Genomic DNA, 16,111 nt, shown 5'->3' with positions numbered 1-16,111 from the left:
GTACCTCCTGCCCACTCTCCCTGTAGGCATGGTTCCTCCCCACCCGGGGCATGCTCAGGACAACCACTGCCTCTATGGCCTGTGCCAGGTTCCCCGTTAACTGGATACGCCTCCTTTCAGGGTGGCGGCTGCAACCCCAATCTCCAGTGGAAGATAAAAACCTTGGTGTGAAGATAAGGTTGAAATCAGTCTTGTTTAACTGAACTGTGGGGCCCTGTGACGTTGACCATGTTGCTCTCCCTGAGTAAAAAGGGAGACCTTGAGTGCTAGTGGCACCTGGAAGAAGTGTGGAATCGTGCATTGGATGCATCGTTGAGCACCTGCTCTCTGCAAGTGGCAGAATGCAGCAACCCAAACAGTCATGAGTCCCTGCTCTCAGGGAGCAGGCTGTCTGGGACACAGGTGGTGCCACTAGTGGAGAAGTAAAGAGACCCAGGGTGTGGAGGACAGTGACAGATGCTGTGGATAAAACAGCAGGATGGGGGAGCTTCCAGGTCCAAGGGAGATGCTGGGCTGAGCAGAGCCGGGAAGCGGGGCAGGCGTGGAAGCTGCTGCTGGTTGGAGATCGTGGGAATGGAGTGAGTGAGGGGGCTGAGGAAGGGAGAGGTGCCCTGAGTTGTGGTGCGGGATCTGCAAGGTGCCTGGAAGAGCTCAGGCTTCACCAGCTGGTGGACTGGCAAGACAGCCTGTTGTCGGCTGCCAGGGGGACAGCCAGCCTAGAGGCCTGCAGGATGTTTCAGGAGGAAGGAGCAGGTGAGCACTGCACCCAGTGCTGCTGATGGCTCGGGATGAAGACTAAGAATGCCTGGTGGGCTTTAGAGCGGGGAGGTCTCAGTGATCTTGTGGAAATGAGTTTCTTCTGTGCAGTGGTGGGTGAGAGAGCTGGGGTGGGGGATGGGAGGAGGGATTCAAGGGAAGAGGGAAGTGTGGAGGAGGAAGCAGAGAAATGGGGGTGAGTCTGAGGGGTTGGAGGAGAATTAACAGTGTGACTGTTGGAGAGAGGAGCAGGTGGTGGGGGGAGGGGTTGCCAAGGCAGTTTTATTGTGGAGTGAGAGTTGGTGCTAACACCCAAAGTGGGTCTTTGCTTTACCCCAGAGCACAGAGGTCCGTCCATGTGGCGAGGCCAGGATACAGCTCAGAGGCTGGGAGGTGTCTGGATGCCAAGGAAGAGGGGTCTCTTGGGGCCACTGCTGCCTTTCCAGGGAAGTAGGAGACAGGTGCCCAGCTGACCAGAGGGATGGGCCCAGGGGAGCAGAGATGTGGGAGGGTCTAGGAGGGGATGGGGGACAGAACAGAGGACTGTGGGTGATCACTGGGGCTGCAGCAAGAGCCCATGGAAGCTGGGAGGACAGTTATGATATTCTCCATCCACATTCAATGCCCCAGGGGCAGGAGTGGAAGGGGAGCCTGCGGCTGAGCTGTCTGAAGGGATACTATGTGTCTGAGAAGGGCCTTGGCACTGAGCATGTCCAGGGGAGCTGTCCTGAGCTAGGAGAGGTGGGGTGAGGGGACATGAAAGGATGTACCATCGGTGGGTCAGAGACAGTGGGTGAAGTAGTGGTTGGGGTCATGACTCTGGGGAGTGAACTGGGGAGGAAGGAGGAGGCAAACAGGTGGCCTTCTGTGGAAGGTCTTTCTTCCTTTCCCTGTCTGGCCCCTGAGTCCCTTTTCTCCTTTGACCTTCGGAACATAGTCCTTGGTCTTTCTTGACCATAGCTCCTGTGGATCTCGGTGGCTCTGCCCCAAGCCCAGGGACTTGCACATAGTAGGTATCCCATACATGTTTTTGCATACAGTAGGAGTTCTAACATGTTTTTGCATGCTGTAGTTATTTCATAAATGTTCGTGCACACAGTAGGTGTCTCATACACGTTTGGCATATAGTAGGTGTTCTAACATGTTTTCTCATACGATAGGTATCCCATAAATGTTCTTGCTGAAGGACAGGGTTGGAGAGGAGCAAGGGGAGCATCTCTCCCGTTCCTGCTGTTGATCAGTGAGGGCCGATGGCACCCGGCTCTGGGGGAGGTGGTGCGAGTCCTTAGTGCATAGTGGGTCTTCACACACCCATTACAGTTTTTGTTATAAACTAACAGTATGTCCCTCACAGGTGGAAAAGTGGTTGAGTCCCGATACCTGCAGTATGAGAAGAAAACCACCAAAAAGGTAACACATAATGTACGTTTGAAACAGCTCTGAGGCAGTTTTGATGAACTTGGAATTCTCTTGAGCCAGGCAGAAAGAACCTGCTTCTGAAGGCAGCATTTTGGGGACTTTGCCCTGTTGCCTTTGAAGTCATCCCACCCTTTATACCAAGTCCTACGTCTCTATTTTGAGTGGCAAATTGCTTTGACAATTCCTTTTGCAAAGCAGTTATCTCTCTTGATACCTAAAATTGTTTCTGTCTTTCGACCTTATAATTCCTTTTCTGGATTCTGTCCTGAAGCAGTTCTGTTGAGTGCCCAGCACACAATCCCTGGCCTTGGCTGGTATTTAAAAAAAAACACCTGCAGGCCTTTAGAGAGCTGCTATGGGAAAAACAATGTGCCTGAATCACCTAGTGTTAGAGGAAGAGTTTCATGAACTACCTGTAGCTACACCATGAAAATTATGAAACCACTAAAAACGATGGAACAAAACACTGAACATCAGAGCATGCTTTGTCTGACGCTTAATGAAAACAATTAGTACGTTACCCAATTATGTGTTTTGTTTCAGTGCGTACGTACTGAAAATGTGAGGTGAAGGTCACGTTACCAAATCACTGTTTGTGGTAAAACCTAGTTAAATATTCATTTCTGCTGGTTTTTTTTTTTTTTTTTTTGGTTTACTCTAGATAGGGTGAATGGCAGGTTCTTAAAAATGTACCTTAAGATCTATCCTGAGGAAAAAAGATAGTTTTGTACAAATTGTTCAAAATGCTTCTGGTAGTGATTTTCTTAAATGGACTTATTTTTGTAAAGCAGTTGTAGTTTCACAGCAAAATTGAGTGGAAAGTATAGAGATTTCTCATATACCCCCTCCCCCTACTGTTGTGTATCCTCCCCAACTATCAATATCCTGCACCAGAGTGGTGCGTGTTTGCAGTAAATAAACCTATGTTGACACACTATCACCCAGAATCCGTGATTTACAGTATTGAAGTGATTTTCAACAAAGAATCATAATCCACACACACTTCATAATTTTAATGTTGCCTTTCAAACTTGGTTATAGCGCCCCTGTGTGTCTATATGCTATATGTAGTATTTGGATCTTTAATAAGAGTTTTTCATTTTTTTCATCTTTTAAATTAAGGTATGGTAAATCCTCACTTAACATCGTCAATAGGTTCTTGGAACTGCAGTAAAACGATGTATAAAGAAACCAATTTTACCACAGACTAATTGATATAAACAAGAGTTGTTTCTATGGCATCTCATCAATGTTATAAAGAAATATTATTTGAGGACCTGCTGCATAATTTACATGGAGAAACGTGTCACTCTTTTCAACATCCAGTTCTGCGAGTTTGACAAACACATTCGGTTATGGACCCACCACAATTGAGATACAGAACGATCTGTCATCCCCAAATCCCCTTGTGCTCTCATGGAGCTGGCCCCTCCTCACCCCATGCAACCCTGATCTGTTTTCTGTACCTGTCTGTAGTTTTGCCTTTTCCAGAAGGTCATTTAAAAGGTGTCACACAATAGGCCTTGTACCTTCCTTCTTTCATGTGAAGAGCGCATGGAGGTCCCTCCCTGCCATTGCCTATAACAGTGTTGGTTCCTTATGATGGCTAAAGAATATTCCACCCTATGGATGGTCCACAGGGTGCTCAGCTGGTACAGGATGTTTGGTTTGTCCCGTTTTTGGCAATTTTGAACAAAGCTACCTTAAACATTTCTGCGCAGGATCTGTGTGGATGTGTCCTCATTTCTCCCAGGAGAGAAATTACTGGGTTATGGTGTGAGCATATGTTTGAGTGTGAGAAACTGCCCAACTGTTATCTGAAGTGGCTGTACCCACTTACGTTCCCACCAGCCACTGAGAGTTCCGGTTGGTACTTTAAGAGTGAAGCCATTCTAGTGGGTGTGAAGTGGTATCCATAGTGGTTTTAATTGCATTTCCATAGAAACTGATGGTATTGAGCGTCTTTTTGTGTGCTTATTAGCTATTCCTATATCTTTGGTGATGTGTCCATTTGAATCTTTGGCCCATTTTTTCAGCAGGTTGTTTTGTCATTATTGAGTTTTGAGAGCCCTTTGTATATCTTGGATGCCACCCTGTATAGGAATTGGCAAATATTTTCTCCCATTATGTGGCTTGTTGTGTTTTCATTCTCTTAAGTGTCTTGTGAGGAGCAGAAGTCCTTGATTTTGATGAAGTCCGATTTATCAATTTCTCTTTTTATGGACTGTGCTTTTGATGTCTCATCTAAGAAATCTTTTCCTAACCCAAGATCAAAAAGATATTCTCCTGTGTTTTCTTCTAGGAGTTGTATAGTTTTAGGTTTTACATTAAGGTCTGTGATCCATTTTGAATTACTTTTTGTATCTGGTACGATGATGGAATTGAAGTTCTCTTGTTCCAGTACCATTTTTTAAAATGACTTTCATTTCCCTATTGTATTGTCTCATCACCTCTGTCAAAAACCAGTTACCCATATATGAATGCATAATTTCTGGCCTCTGTTCTTTTCCATTGTTCTATGTGTCTATCTGTAGGCCAGTTCCACACTGCTGAGATAATTGTTAGCTTTGTGGCAAGTCTTGAAATCAGGTAATGTGAATTCTCCTGCTTTGTTCTTTTCTAAAACTATTTGACTCTTCTAATTCCTTTGCCTTTCCATATAAATTTTATTCTTAGCTTGACATTTTTTACCAAATCTGCTGGGATTGTGATTGTATTGAATGTATGCATTAGATTAGGGAGAACACCATCTTAAAAATACCAACTCTTTAAATCCACGATCATTGTGTAGGTCTTCGTTTACTTACGTCTTCCTGGATTTCTTTCAACAGTGTTTTGTAGTCTCCAGCTCACAGACCTTCCCTGTGTTTTGTTAGGTTTATCCTTAAGTATTTGGTGTTTTTTAGTTCTATACACGATACTATCTTTTAATTTCAATTTCCAAAGTTATTTATTGCTAGAAATATGATTGATTTAAAAAACTTTGACCCTCTATTCTGCAACTTTGCTAAACTTAATAATTTTAGTAGCATTTTAAAATATGTTTTGGAATTTTCAACATGGAGAATCATGTCTGTAAGAAGCAAGTTTTCTTCCTTTCCTGTTTGCCTTTTATTTCTTACTTTAGGACTTCCAGTACAACGTCGAATAGGAGTGGCCTTTGTGCATTGAAGTATTCTTACTCTTTATGAGGTTTTTTTTCTTTTATATAATTATATTACAATGGCTTACTAGCTCTGTGGCTTGCTTGCATTTTTAAGTTTTGAAGATGAGTACCTGTACAAAAACTTTGTTTTTCCTGATGTCCAAAGTAATATATTCTGTCTATAAAACTGACAAATACTAAAATGTATACAGAAAATCAGTTATCTGTAATCTGCTATATCAGAGATAATCATTGACAAACATTTTGATGGCTTCCTGTGTTCCATGCACGTGAGAGTATCCTTTTTTACAAAATTAGTTTGTCCCGTACTTGCACAACTAAATGTTAGAACTCCTTAAGTCTGTCCCTTGCCTCAAAGTAAGAGCAGATGCAAACTGTGTGGACCACGAAGGGGCCCCTTCTCATGAAGGGGAGGTGTCTTGTCCCCTGAAAGTCATGTGTTTTCTAATAGGCTCCTGCAACAGATGCTTTAAAGACCAGTGAGAAGATGCCTGAAGGTGGAAGGAAACCCAACCCACTCCAGAAGAGCAAAGGTGTGTACCATTAGAGGGGGATGCGAAATGGCTGTGGAGCTCAGGAAACGATGAGCATGATGGTGAATTGTGTTTTCAAGTATGCTGAGTTAAAACTCCCTCTTTTCTCTCTTGGAAGCATTAGAAGAAAGAGGTAGGCAAGGAGTTTCAGTATAAAGACAGATTCGGGGCATCTGGGGAGCTGAAAGGGGATGGCGGGATAGCGGGGGGAGATCAGTTCCTTCCTCTGAGTTGTCATCATGGCTCTCCTTGTGGCATCAGTTCCTTAATCACATGACTATTTCTCACCAGAGCTCTGAGACCAAGACTCCCAGAGAAGGCGTGAGGCCTCATCCTGCCTCTCACTGCCTTGGGTTGGGTCTTCCTTATAATGGTCTCCCCATATCCTTTTTCTAGGAGCTGTCACCAAGATGATAAGAAAAAATTTTAGTTTTCCTGATTATAGATGTGACATGTGTTTGATATAAAAAAAAAATGGAAAATGTAGACCAGGAGGAGGAAGCTTCCTTACAGTCTGCCACTCAGACCATCACTATTGGTATATTTGGTGTTTAGTTCTAGGCACTGTGCTCATCTAGAAGTCTGGGGTGGGGGGGGCTCTCCCACTGTAGCACTTCATCTAGTGTCTCATGTGCCCTCCTCTTCAGCAAGAGTGGGCAGCTCTTTGTTTGCATGAGAGCAAGTCACAAAAAGCAAAACTTTCTTGGCCCCTACTCCCTTGTTCAAAATGGCGACAGCTTTGAGTCTCATAGGAAAAAATTAAATGTTCTTTTACAAGTTAGATTTCTTACTTTACTCTTCAAATCAAGGGTCAGAAACCATTTTCTGAGCCAGATGGCAAATATTTTAGGCTTTGCAAGACAGACAATTTCTGTTGCAAAGACTCAACTCTGCTGTTTGCAGTGTGAAAGTAGTCACAGACCATACATACACAAATGGGCATGTCTGTCCCAATAAAACTTTATTAACAAATACAGGAAGTGGGCCGGGTTTGGCCTGTGAGCTGTGTTTGCTGATCCTGATTTATATGTTTGTCAGAACTTGCACTGTTCCTTGACCCAGGTATGATTGAGAAGCAGGCACATGGAGCCTGAGCCAGGCTTCTGATGTTTTCTCAATGCAGTTAGTTGAGGGCGGTGCATGAATCTGAGAAAACTGGCATGGTCTGAGGGGTCAGAAACTGAGCCTGCCACATTAAAAAATCAGAGTTCTTACCTGGTGCAGTTCAGACCCCAGGGGACACCAGGCAGTGTCTGGAGATATTTTTGGTTGTTGCGATCGAGGGTGGATGTGTGCTACTTGAATCTATCTAGTAGAGGGAAGTCAGGATGCTGCTCAACACCCTACAGGGCACAGGACAGCCCCACGACAAAGACTGACAAAGACTCATCCAGCCCCAAATGTGCTAAGGCTAAGACATCATGATACAAACATAACCATGACTCAGAGGGACTGCTCTTTGAACACCAAGTATACCAATAGGAAATGACTTTTTTTTAATGATCTTCTATACATGCAGTTTGCAAAACATTACTCTGTACAAAAGCCATAGCAATAAAAAGTTGCTATTTCCCACCTAGGGTTCCCAGCATCTTACCCAGGAGGTAGCTGCTCTTGAAAGATTTTTGTTTATCTAGAATCAAAAATAAATTCTAACACAAATGAGTCTACACACTACACATTATTATGACTTTGCTCTCTTCACGTCCACAGTCGTTTCCTCAACTGCACAGTCATTCATGAAGTTGTCTTCTGTTTAGTTCGTAACATGACAGTGTACCATCTAGTCATTTCGCAGTCCTCTGGAGTCCTTGCTTAATTGAAGCATACAGTACACCAGTGCCCATTATAGATGGTATAAGACATAATTTCTCAGTTTTAAATAGAGGCTCAAAGATGAAGGGAATTCCTGGAGTAGATGAACAGAGAAAGGAGGAAGCTACTAGAGAAAGCAGGAGAAAGAGCTGAGGGCAGAATAAGTATATGGCATGTATTAGAGTCCAAAAAGGTTGCCTACTTCCTGACTTGGGTGTAGAGCATCCTGGTGATATGCTGACTGCCTGGGATTCTCCTTGGGCCCACAGAGAGCGGTGCAGTCTTCGGCAAAGGAGACCTGCAGTCTACATTGCTGGAAGGACACGGCACTGCCCCGCCAGACCTGGATCTCTCGGCCATTAATGGTAAATCGTTCATTTCACTTCTTTTCCCAACTGGGGGTTGCATTGCATCTCCGGGGGCTTCCGAACTGTTCTCTTCTCATCTTAAAAACGGTTTTCTTGGTCTTAGAGAAAAGTGTGCTCAGAAAGACCCCACAATTAGAAAAAACAATGTCAAAGAAAACCGAGTCGACATCATTTTCTGCCTCACGGAAAAAGAACCCAGTAAGTGTCTGAAGGGAGAGGGAAGCTGCTAATGGGTTGGATAAATCTGATTTAACTCCTGCCCTGTGCTAGATGTCACTCAAGGCCTAAGGCTCCAGGAACAAATGAGTCAGCCATGCCTTTTAGAGCAAAAACCAGCCCATGTTCTTATATCATGTGTAGAATTTGTTTCTGCAAGTTCATGGACAGGAGTAGATAGAAATGTGGGATCCTGTGAAAAATGAGATTGGGGCCTTGTTTGCGGTGCCGTGCTAGGTAGGGAGCGTGCTGGGGCTGGCCCTGTCCCTCAGCGGGAGGATGCCCCAGCTGTGGCCCTACACGGGTGGAAGGCTCAAGTCCTGACTCCAGTGTGGCACCGAGTGGGCAGGTGCCCTCCAGCTGGCCCTTGACCACCCGGGGCCAGAGCATCTTCTCCCTTCTCACAGAGTGCCCAAGCAGACTAAACGAGATGATAGAAACAGCAGGTTGTAATATAGTAGAGAGTTATCCAATTACTGAACTAAATAAAGTGTTTACGGGTTAGGGTTCTTTCTCTCCCAGGGGAGAGGGCTGGATTGACACCAGTTCCTTGGGAACCCAAAGTATCTTTTCCTTCTCCTCAAGGATTTTTTCGAAGCGATGGAAATAATGGAATCCCAAACATTACTCCTGACTCTGCTGACTGTAAAGGTGACAATGGAACCATGTTCACATGTGACTGGGTGGAAGGGTGGCCTCTGTCAGCCACAGAGATGGAGTTCCCTCTGGCCTCAGCTCTTGCTCTGCACTTAACAGATCGAGAACAGTGTTGCTGCATTTGAAGAAAAAGCGGAAAGGAATTTATTAATGATGTGCCAAGAGAAGGCAGAGCTCCAGAAGAAGGTCCATGAGCTGAAGCGCAACCTTCTCCTCTGTCAGAGGAAGCAGGAGCTGTTGGACGCCCTTGACGCTCAGGTCAGTTTTGACCATGGTGTCTGAGCCGCGTGTCCTGGCAGGGTCATCGTGGCAGGGGTGTATGGAGGGAGCATTTATACTGGATATAAGTCTGTGCTCAGCTTTTAACACCACCAGGTGTTGGTATGTGACAGTTTATAAGAGGATAAGCCTATCATGTTAAGTACCAACCAGCAAGAGGAACCTGACCCTTCAGTACACACATGTACATATTCTTCAGGCACTCTCAGCTTGTGCCCAGTAACATGAAGACTCTCTCCAGGCCTGCGCAGGGCGCCAGGGTGCTGGGGGGAGGCACAGTCTTGGCACCGTGTAGTCAGTGCTAGGACAGAGGTGTCTGCGCCAAGGAAGTCATGGAACAAACCCTTGGGACCTAGAAGGGCCAAGCGGGGGATGTGGCTCCTGATGCAGTGGGTGTGTGTTCTGGGGCTGCCATCAAAAGTCCCACAGACTGGGTGGCGTAAGCATTTGAAACCTATTCTCTCTCAGTTCTGGACGTCAGAAGTGTGAGATCAAGGCATCGGCAGGGTTGGCTCCTGAGGGCCGTGAGAGGCCTTTCTCCTTGGCTTGTAGATGCTGTCCTCTCCCTGTGTCTCTTTACTTGGTGTTCTCCCTGTGCGCGTGTCTGTCTCCAAATCTACCCCTTTTATAGGGACACCAGGCATATCGATCAGGGACCCTTCTAATGACCTCACCTTGACTTGATTCCCTCAGTAAAGACCCTGTCTCTAGATCAGGTCACATTCTGAGTGAGGTTCTGGGAGTTGGGACATCAGTAGAGGAATTATGGGGTTAGGGGGACACATTTTGGCCCATAATACCCAGTGCTTGCTCTGCAGCTAGGCCCTGGGCTGAAAATGGGGTCCCCATCTTCACAGAGTTGAACAAAAAGGAATGACAAATAATCCTTACAAAGCCCCGTGCAGACTGGGACAGCGTGTATGAGGGAAGAGGGCCTGGTGGCATTGGCCTTGTGGGGGCCGGGCGTTCCAACTCAATGCTCCAAAGCAGGCGGGCCCAGCCTTCCTGGGTCTGCTATGGTCCCAGTTGAGGGCCGGCCCTGGAGTGTGCTACAAGGCAGATGTATGTTTATGGCAAGGAGGGAAGGAGGGCAGCCAAGACTTAGGGGAGAGCCCACCACGCCCATGGAATCTCTCGGAGGATTCCCTAGGAGATCCCGAAAGAGCAGCCTGTGTCTTAACCTCATATGTACCATCAGTAAGACTCCTGGGGCGGCGACTACAGGGTCTTGTCTCACAGGCCCCTCTCCCTCCTGCCCGCAGATCGAGATTCTCAGCCCCTACGAGGCTGTGGCTGAACGCTTTAAGGAGCAGTATAAGATGTTTGCGACGGCCCTGGACACCACGAGGCATGAGCTGCCCGTGAAATCAATCCACCTGGATGGTGATGGACAGCGATTCTTAGGTAGGAAATGGGGTGTCTGCCAGGCCAGGAGCAGGAGGAACCGCCAGTGTCGGAAATTCTTGTATGCCAGGCATCTTAATCCCTGCCTGTCACCTTCATAAGCATCCTCCTAGGTAGATGGTACGACCCACACCAGATGGCAGAGGACACGGGGGGCCAGTGAGACTGCGGTTAGTCTAGGGTGCATGCTGGGATTGGGACCCAGGTCTGTGGCCTCACTATCGATTTCCCACCCTGCTGAAAAGCATTCTCGGGAAGCAGCCTGTATTCCTTCTGCCTTGGTGAGGGGCTTTACACAGATGCTTTGTCGGCTGGGGCAATGACAGGGCTGTTGACCCACCTCCGTCCTACGTTCTGTGCAGAGTCGCAGGGTCCCTTTCCTGCAGAGGGGTCCCACCTAATCCTTCACTTGAAGAAATTGGCAGGTGTGAAGAGTGCTGTGCTTCATCTTTAAATTCTCTAGAACAGTCATCTTCCCGAAGCAAGTTTTCCACTGCCCTGGAGTTTGGGTATTTCTGAGCAGAGCTCTCATGAGCCTGTAAATACGTTTGCTTGAGGCTGATGTAGTAAAACACTGCCATCTAAAATCAGGTGGACTTTCCCTCTAGAACTTTCCACAAACACAGTTCAGGATCACAAAGGGCGATGCTGTATTGGCATTCTTGGACAGAGATGATTTAAAAAAAATTTTTTACCAGCTTTATTGATATAGAATTCAGATACCATACAATTCACGCATTTAATAAAGCTTACTGTTTTTTAGTATAGTCATAAGGATGTGTAGTCATTCCTACAATCTAATTTTAGGATATTTTTGTTTCCCCCAAAAGAAACTCAGTATCTTCCCATCACCACTCCTCTCCCAGCCCTAAGCCACTGATTAACTTCTAGACAGAGATGATTTTTAATAAAACCAAGCTTTTTCCAATGTGAGATAGTAGATGCCTGACGTAGAATCTTGAAAAATGAGCCTTATTGAATGATTCTCTGTGTCAGGGTTTCCAGCTGTATAGTTTTGCAGTTCACAGCTCATCTGTGACTCTTGGACTCCATCTCTGATAAGTTCCTTAGATTATTGACAGGAATTGGGATTGGGGCTGTATGAGTTTTGTGTGGCCGCTGTAACAAAGTACCACAAACTGGGTGGTTTAGACAATAAAATCTTATTCCTTGCAGTTTAAGGGGCCAGAAGGCCAAAATCAAGGTGTGGGGAGGGTTGGTTCCTTCTGGAGGTTCCGGGGAATGGGAGGTCTCCCCCAGGTTCCTCTCCCCACGTCTGGGTTTGCTGGTGACCCTTGGCCTTCCATGGCTCCTGGCAGCATCACTCCAGTCTCTGCCTCTGTCTTTACATGACCTTGTTCCCTGAGCACCTCTGTATCTAAATTTTCTTCTTAGAAGGGCACCAGTTATTGGAATAGGCCCTATCTACCCTATGACCTCATTCTAACTCAGTTACATCTACGAAGTCCCCATTTCCAGTCAGATCACAGTCACCGATACTTGAGATTAGGACCTGAACATGTCTTTTCGGGAGGACGCAATTCAGACCCCATCAGGGGGGAAATGATGTGTATTCGTAGGAACCTGTACAAGGTTCCCAAAATATTATAATGTCTTGTTGTGAAGTGTGTAGATGTGTAGCTGGTGGATGGGATGTGTGCTCGAAGCAGAGAGATACTGGCTTTCCTAGAGCAGGTGCAACACAGCACAGTTATGGGCAGCTCTCCGCTGGCATCAGGGGTACAGAGATGCTGAAAGGGGGAATAGAAGCCATGGGATTGTTTTAAAGTTATTTGCAGCACAGGCTTTCTCTTCCTTTTGCGTTTATTTCTGTTGGAGACACTAGAGTGGCATTCCAGGTTTGTTCTCATAACTGCCTGGACAGTAGGCAGGCCTGACACATGGTCTCAGGCCGCCATGACCTTAGGCAAGGGGACATGGAGGTGGTACCAGTACGTGGATGTCTTCCTTCCCAACTCTTTCTGCCTTTGAGCTCTTCATGACATGAGAGTGTTCCAGCAAAATAGAAAAGTCTAGTCAGCCACCCCCTCGTGCTTGGGTTGCTGGGGACACCCTGAAGCCTGTGGCTGACAACCCCTTTTTTTCCCCACCAGATGATTTGCAGCAGGAATTGATGGCCACACGCCATCTGCTGGGAGAATTTGGAATTGGCAGTTCAGATGAAAATGGGAAAGTATTGGACCTGTTGAGTGAACTTAAGGAAATGACCCAAAAGAAGGATCTGGAGCTCCGAAGGTATTTCAGAAACTATTTTAAGAAAAAGATAGCGCCTCATCAGGCAGAGATGGGCTGTCGATGGTTGCACTGTCCAGAGAGTGGGTAGCTCTGGCATTTGCAGAGGCCGAGGGTGCCAGAGCCCAGGCAAGGCAGGAACCAGGGAACGGGCAGAAAGTCTTCATCCCAGCTGAAACCCTGTGTGAGTTGTCCAACAGCCAAAATAGAAATCGGCGATAGTGTCATCCCTCGTTTCCTGCTTCAGAGCCACACGGCACTTTCGGTGTCTTTGGATCGGTCTGTTCACATTTTCAGTGTTCTCCAGGGTAAGAGCTTGGGGCAGTCTTTTCGGAACCTCTTAATGAAGTATACATACATATAGAAAAGGTGCAGATTGTAGCGGTGCAGCTTGGTGGATTTCACCTATGTGTGCCCGATGTGTGCCCGCGTGGAACCAGCCTCGGGTCCAGCACAGCCCGCAGCCAGCACCCGGAGCCACCCTGGCTTCCTTCTCTGACTCTCCTCCATGAGGTTTCTAACCAGGGCACTTTCCTCCACATCTTCGCAAAGAATCTTGTTTTCTCCTTTACAATGCTCAACATACTTTCCGAGATGCCTAAAATATTTGAAAGGTGCTCATGGGAAACAGCTGCCACCCACTGTGGCATTTCCTCCTCTGTGCACCTCGGGTGAACCAGGACTCACCGAAGGAATCTGGATTGCAGGGGTCACAGGTTCAGGTGGTTAAACATGCTCGTTTAGTACCTGTTCCCCTCCGCTGTTTATGTCATGAGAGGGCTGGATGTTGTCCCATTCATAGCTCTGTCACCTGTTCCTAACACGGCATGGATGGTCCCTAAATATTTCCTGAACAAATGAATCTTTCCTTTCACGCTGCCTGGTCCTGTTCTTGGGGGCCTCCCTTTTTGTTCCTTCCCACCAGCACTTGGGAGGAGTCAGCCTGAGCCCGCAGCCTTCCTGCTGCTGCTGCACAGTCACGCGCACTTTGGCTTTGTCTGGCCCTCAGGCGCAGAGCGAAAGTTGTCTTCTGTCCTGTCTTTTCTGCAGGAGCTTTGTCCAGGTGCTGGAACTCTCTGCCGGGGCGAGTAAAGAGGCAGCCTTAATTAACCAGGATGTGTGGGAAGAGGCCCGGGGCTCTGCGGCTTCCCGCCAGTGGTATTTCAATGAGGAGGGCGCCTGCGGGGAAGCTCAGGGAGTGGCCAGCAGCCCACTCGTCTCAGGTGCTGTCAAGCCACACGCTCTGTGAGTTTGTACACAGGCTGTGTCCTCAACCGAAGTGGAGGTCTTCCTGCAAACCTTCAAGAAGAAAGCACATCCTGTGCCATTTGTCCCGGGCTCATCTGTGTCACAGGCATGGATGTGATATTCTAGAAACTCAAGCACTTTAGTCACTTAGTTCCACAGTATACCTGTTTTTGTATGATAATCTTATTTGATATTTAAAAAATAAAACTGTTTGGCAGTTGAGTCTTGGTTTCTGCATAAGGGGGGAGCAGAAGGCACGTGTTTTCTCACGTTCTTCTAAACAGCTGGTTCCGAGCCTTGGGACCTCTGAGACATGAGTATTTCGCTTTCAGGGTGATTCCTGTCCTTCAGTCACTAGGCTGTTCTGTTCTGTTTAATGTCTGACAGCAAGTTATGAGTAGGTCCTCAAATGGAAATTCTCCTGTCCCAGTAGTAGTCACTGGGAGGCACCTGCGGACTTGCCCCATAGCTTCAGTCTACACTCCACATTGGACCATGCTGCAGAGAGGTTGCCCAGGCAGCTCGCCAGCTTCTGTCTACACCGTGTAGGCGCCAGCAATCCCAGTGGTTCCCGAGGACGTGCCTCCATTGGTGTTTACTGGTTCCTGTGGATGGCACTTTCTGCGTTACGACACCAGGGAGGGGAAGAGCCCCTGATGAGATGCAGTATCCAGGCTCATGCATTTCGGGAAGAGAGATGTAGCCACTTGATCTGAATCCTGTTCAAACAGGCATGCTTTTATCCACCTTCTTTAACCTCACTCGGGCCTCCTGGAAACTTCATCAGGTTTTAGATATACAGTTGCAGGTAGGGGAAGCAGTACCTGGTTAGACACAATAGCCATTCCCACCACACATGCAGGCCAAGGAGACATGAATGCTTGCGATCAGGCCAGTTTAAACCTGCAGTTTCCATTCACACAACCCACCTTTCGTTTCTGTGGTCTCCTAAGTCCACTGAAGCCCATCTCATTAGGGATTCCCATTGAGCTCCTGTATCAGAGTCCCAGAAACTTCTCTACCCCCTGACCTGTTTTCCCCCCGATTTGTGTGCAGAAAGCTTTGGTTCCACAGGAGAGAACACTCCAGGTACCCCGGTTCTTTTGTCAGTGGTTATCTTCATCAATTAGCCTAGTTAGTGCCCAAAGTGATTCCAGGTCAGGCTTTTCATTGTAATCTCTGCCTTCTAGCATTTAAAAATTCCCCGAACTCTGGGGTAAAGGCAGCAGATTTGTTTGGGGTCCTTGAGTGTTCAGGGGCCAGTGGGGGTCCCTTACCCCAGCACACTCCCATAGACCTTTGCTTCAACCCTGTCAAAATGATCAATGAGTGCTGCATGCTTCAGTTAAGCAGGGGCTCCAGGTGCTGCAGAATGAGCATGTGGTATGTCAAATATGCTGTCATGCTGGGACCAAACTTAAAACTGCTTAAGGAACAACTAACTATGCATTATGAAAATCACCTGGAAGGACTGCCACAATTTTTTAAATGAAAACAGGTCAAAATAATGGGTACAGAACAATTGGTGTTAAAATTTCTAAAATCCTGGAAAGATAAGAATGTGCTGAGAGAAGCTGTCTCCAGGTTGGGTGGTGGGGGTGAGGTGGGGGGAGGGTGCTTGCTTGTTGCTTTCACATTCTTTTAACATTTTAGTCAAATATTTTCTCATCTGCGTACATCACATTTTCACTAAGAAATCTATACAGTGCAACTCAAGCAGGCAGGCTAAATAGCCATGCTCATGTTTAAGTTGTGGTGTCTCAGCCTTGGTGTTGATGTTTGGAGCCAGGTCGTTCTTTGCGGTTGGGGCTGTCCTGTGCATTGAGGGCTGCTGAGCTGCATCCCTGGCCTCCACCCACCAGGTGCCAGTAGCAGCCCCCAACCAAAGATGTGCGTGGACATTGCCCGGTGACCCTGGGGGTTAGAATCACCCTGTGTGAGAACCCCTATGATGCTTCAGTCCCATTCTCTGGTCTCCACCTCAGCAACACCATTTT

The 16,111-nt window shown here is 47.0% G+C and overlaps 1 protein-coding gene across 2 annotated transcripts; it reads left to right on the top strand.

Moving 5' to 3' along the window:
• Positions 1-2,033: 2,033 nt before the first annotated feature.
• HAUS8 (HAUS augmin like complex subunit 8) lies at positions 2,034-14,336 on the top strand. Of its 2 annotated transcripts, none has more exons than XM_039867746.1 (9): positions 2,034-2,166; positions 5,793-5,874; positions 7,959-8,054; positions 8,161-8,255; positions 8,859-8,924; positions 9,030-9,188; positions 10,472-10,613; positions 12,728-12,869; positions 13,917-14,336. In XM_039867746.1, exons 1-9 carry the CDS (start codon positions 2,098-2,100, stop codon positions 14,113-14,115), a joined length of 1,050 nt encoding a protein of 349 aa, XP_039723680.1. In that variant the 5' UTR covers positions 2,034-2,097; the 3' UTR covers positions 14,116-14,336. The 2 variants fall into 2 exon arrangements, with proteins under 2 accessions (XP_039723680.1, XP_039723679.1); XM_039867745.1 differs by having other exon boundaries at positions 2,054-2,178.
• Positions 14,337-16,111: the final 1,775 nt, after the last annotated feature.

Source organism: Pteropus medius, unplaced genomic scaffold (genome assembly GCF_902729225.1).
Source record: "Pteropus medius unplaced genomic scaffold, Ma_sr-lr_union100, whole genome shotgun sequence".
In the NCBI taxonomy this organism is placed as follows: domain Eukaryota; kingdom Metazoa; phylum Chordata; class Mammalia; order Chiroptera; family Pteropodidae; genus Pteropus; species Pteropus medius.
This window is presented reverse-complemented; position numbering and strand designations above follow the sequence as displayed.

Bases quoted from the DNA above. Each gene is read 5' to 3' on its own strand.
- HAUS8 (XM_039867745.1), top strand. From the start codon at position 2,098: ATGTCCCTCACAGGTGGAAAAGTGGTTGAGTCCCGATACCTGCAGTAT. The intron at 8,925-9,029 runs GTGACAATGGAA...TGCACTTAACAG, and splicing joins TGACTCTGCTGACTGTAAAG to ATCGAGAACAGTGTTGCTGC. The intron at 9,189-10,471 runs GTCAGTTTTGAC...TCCTGCCCGCAG, and splicing joins TGGACGCCCTTGACGCTCAG to ATCGAGATTCTCAGCCCCTA.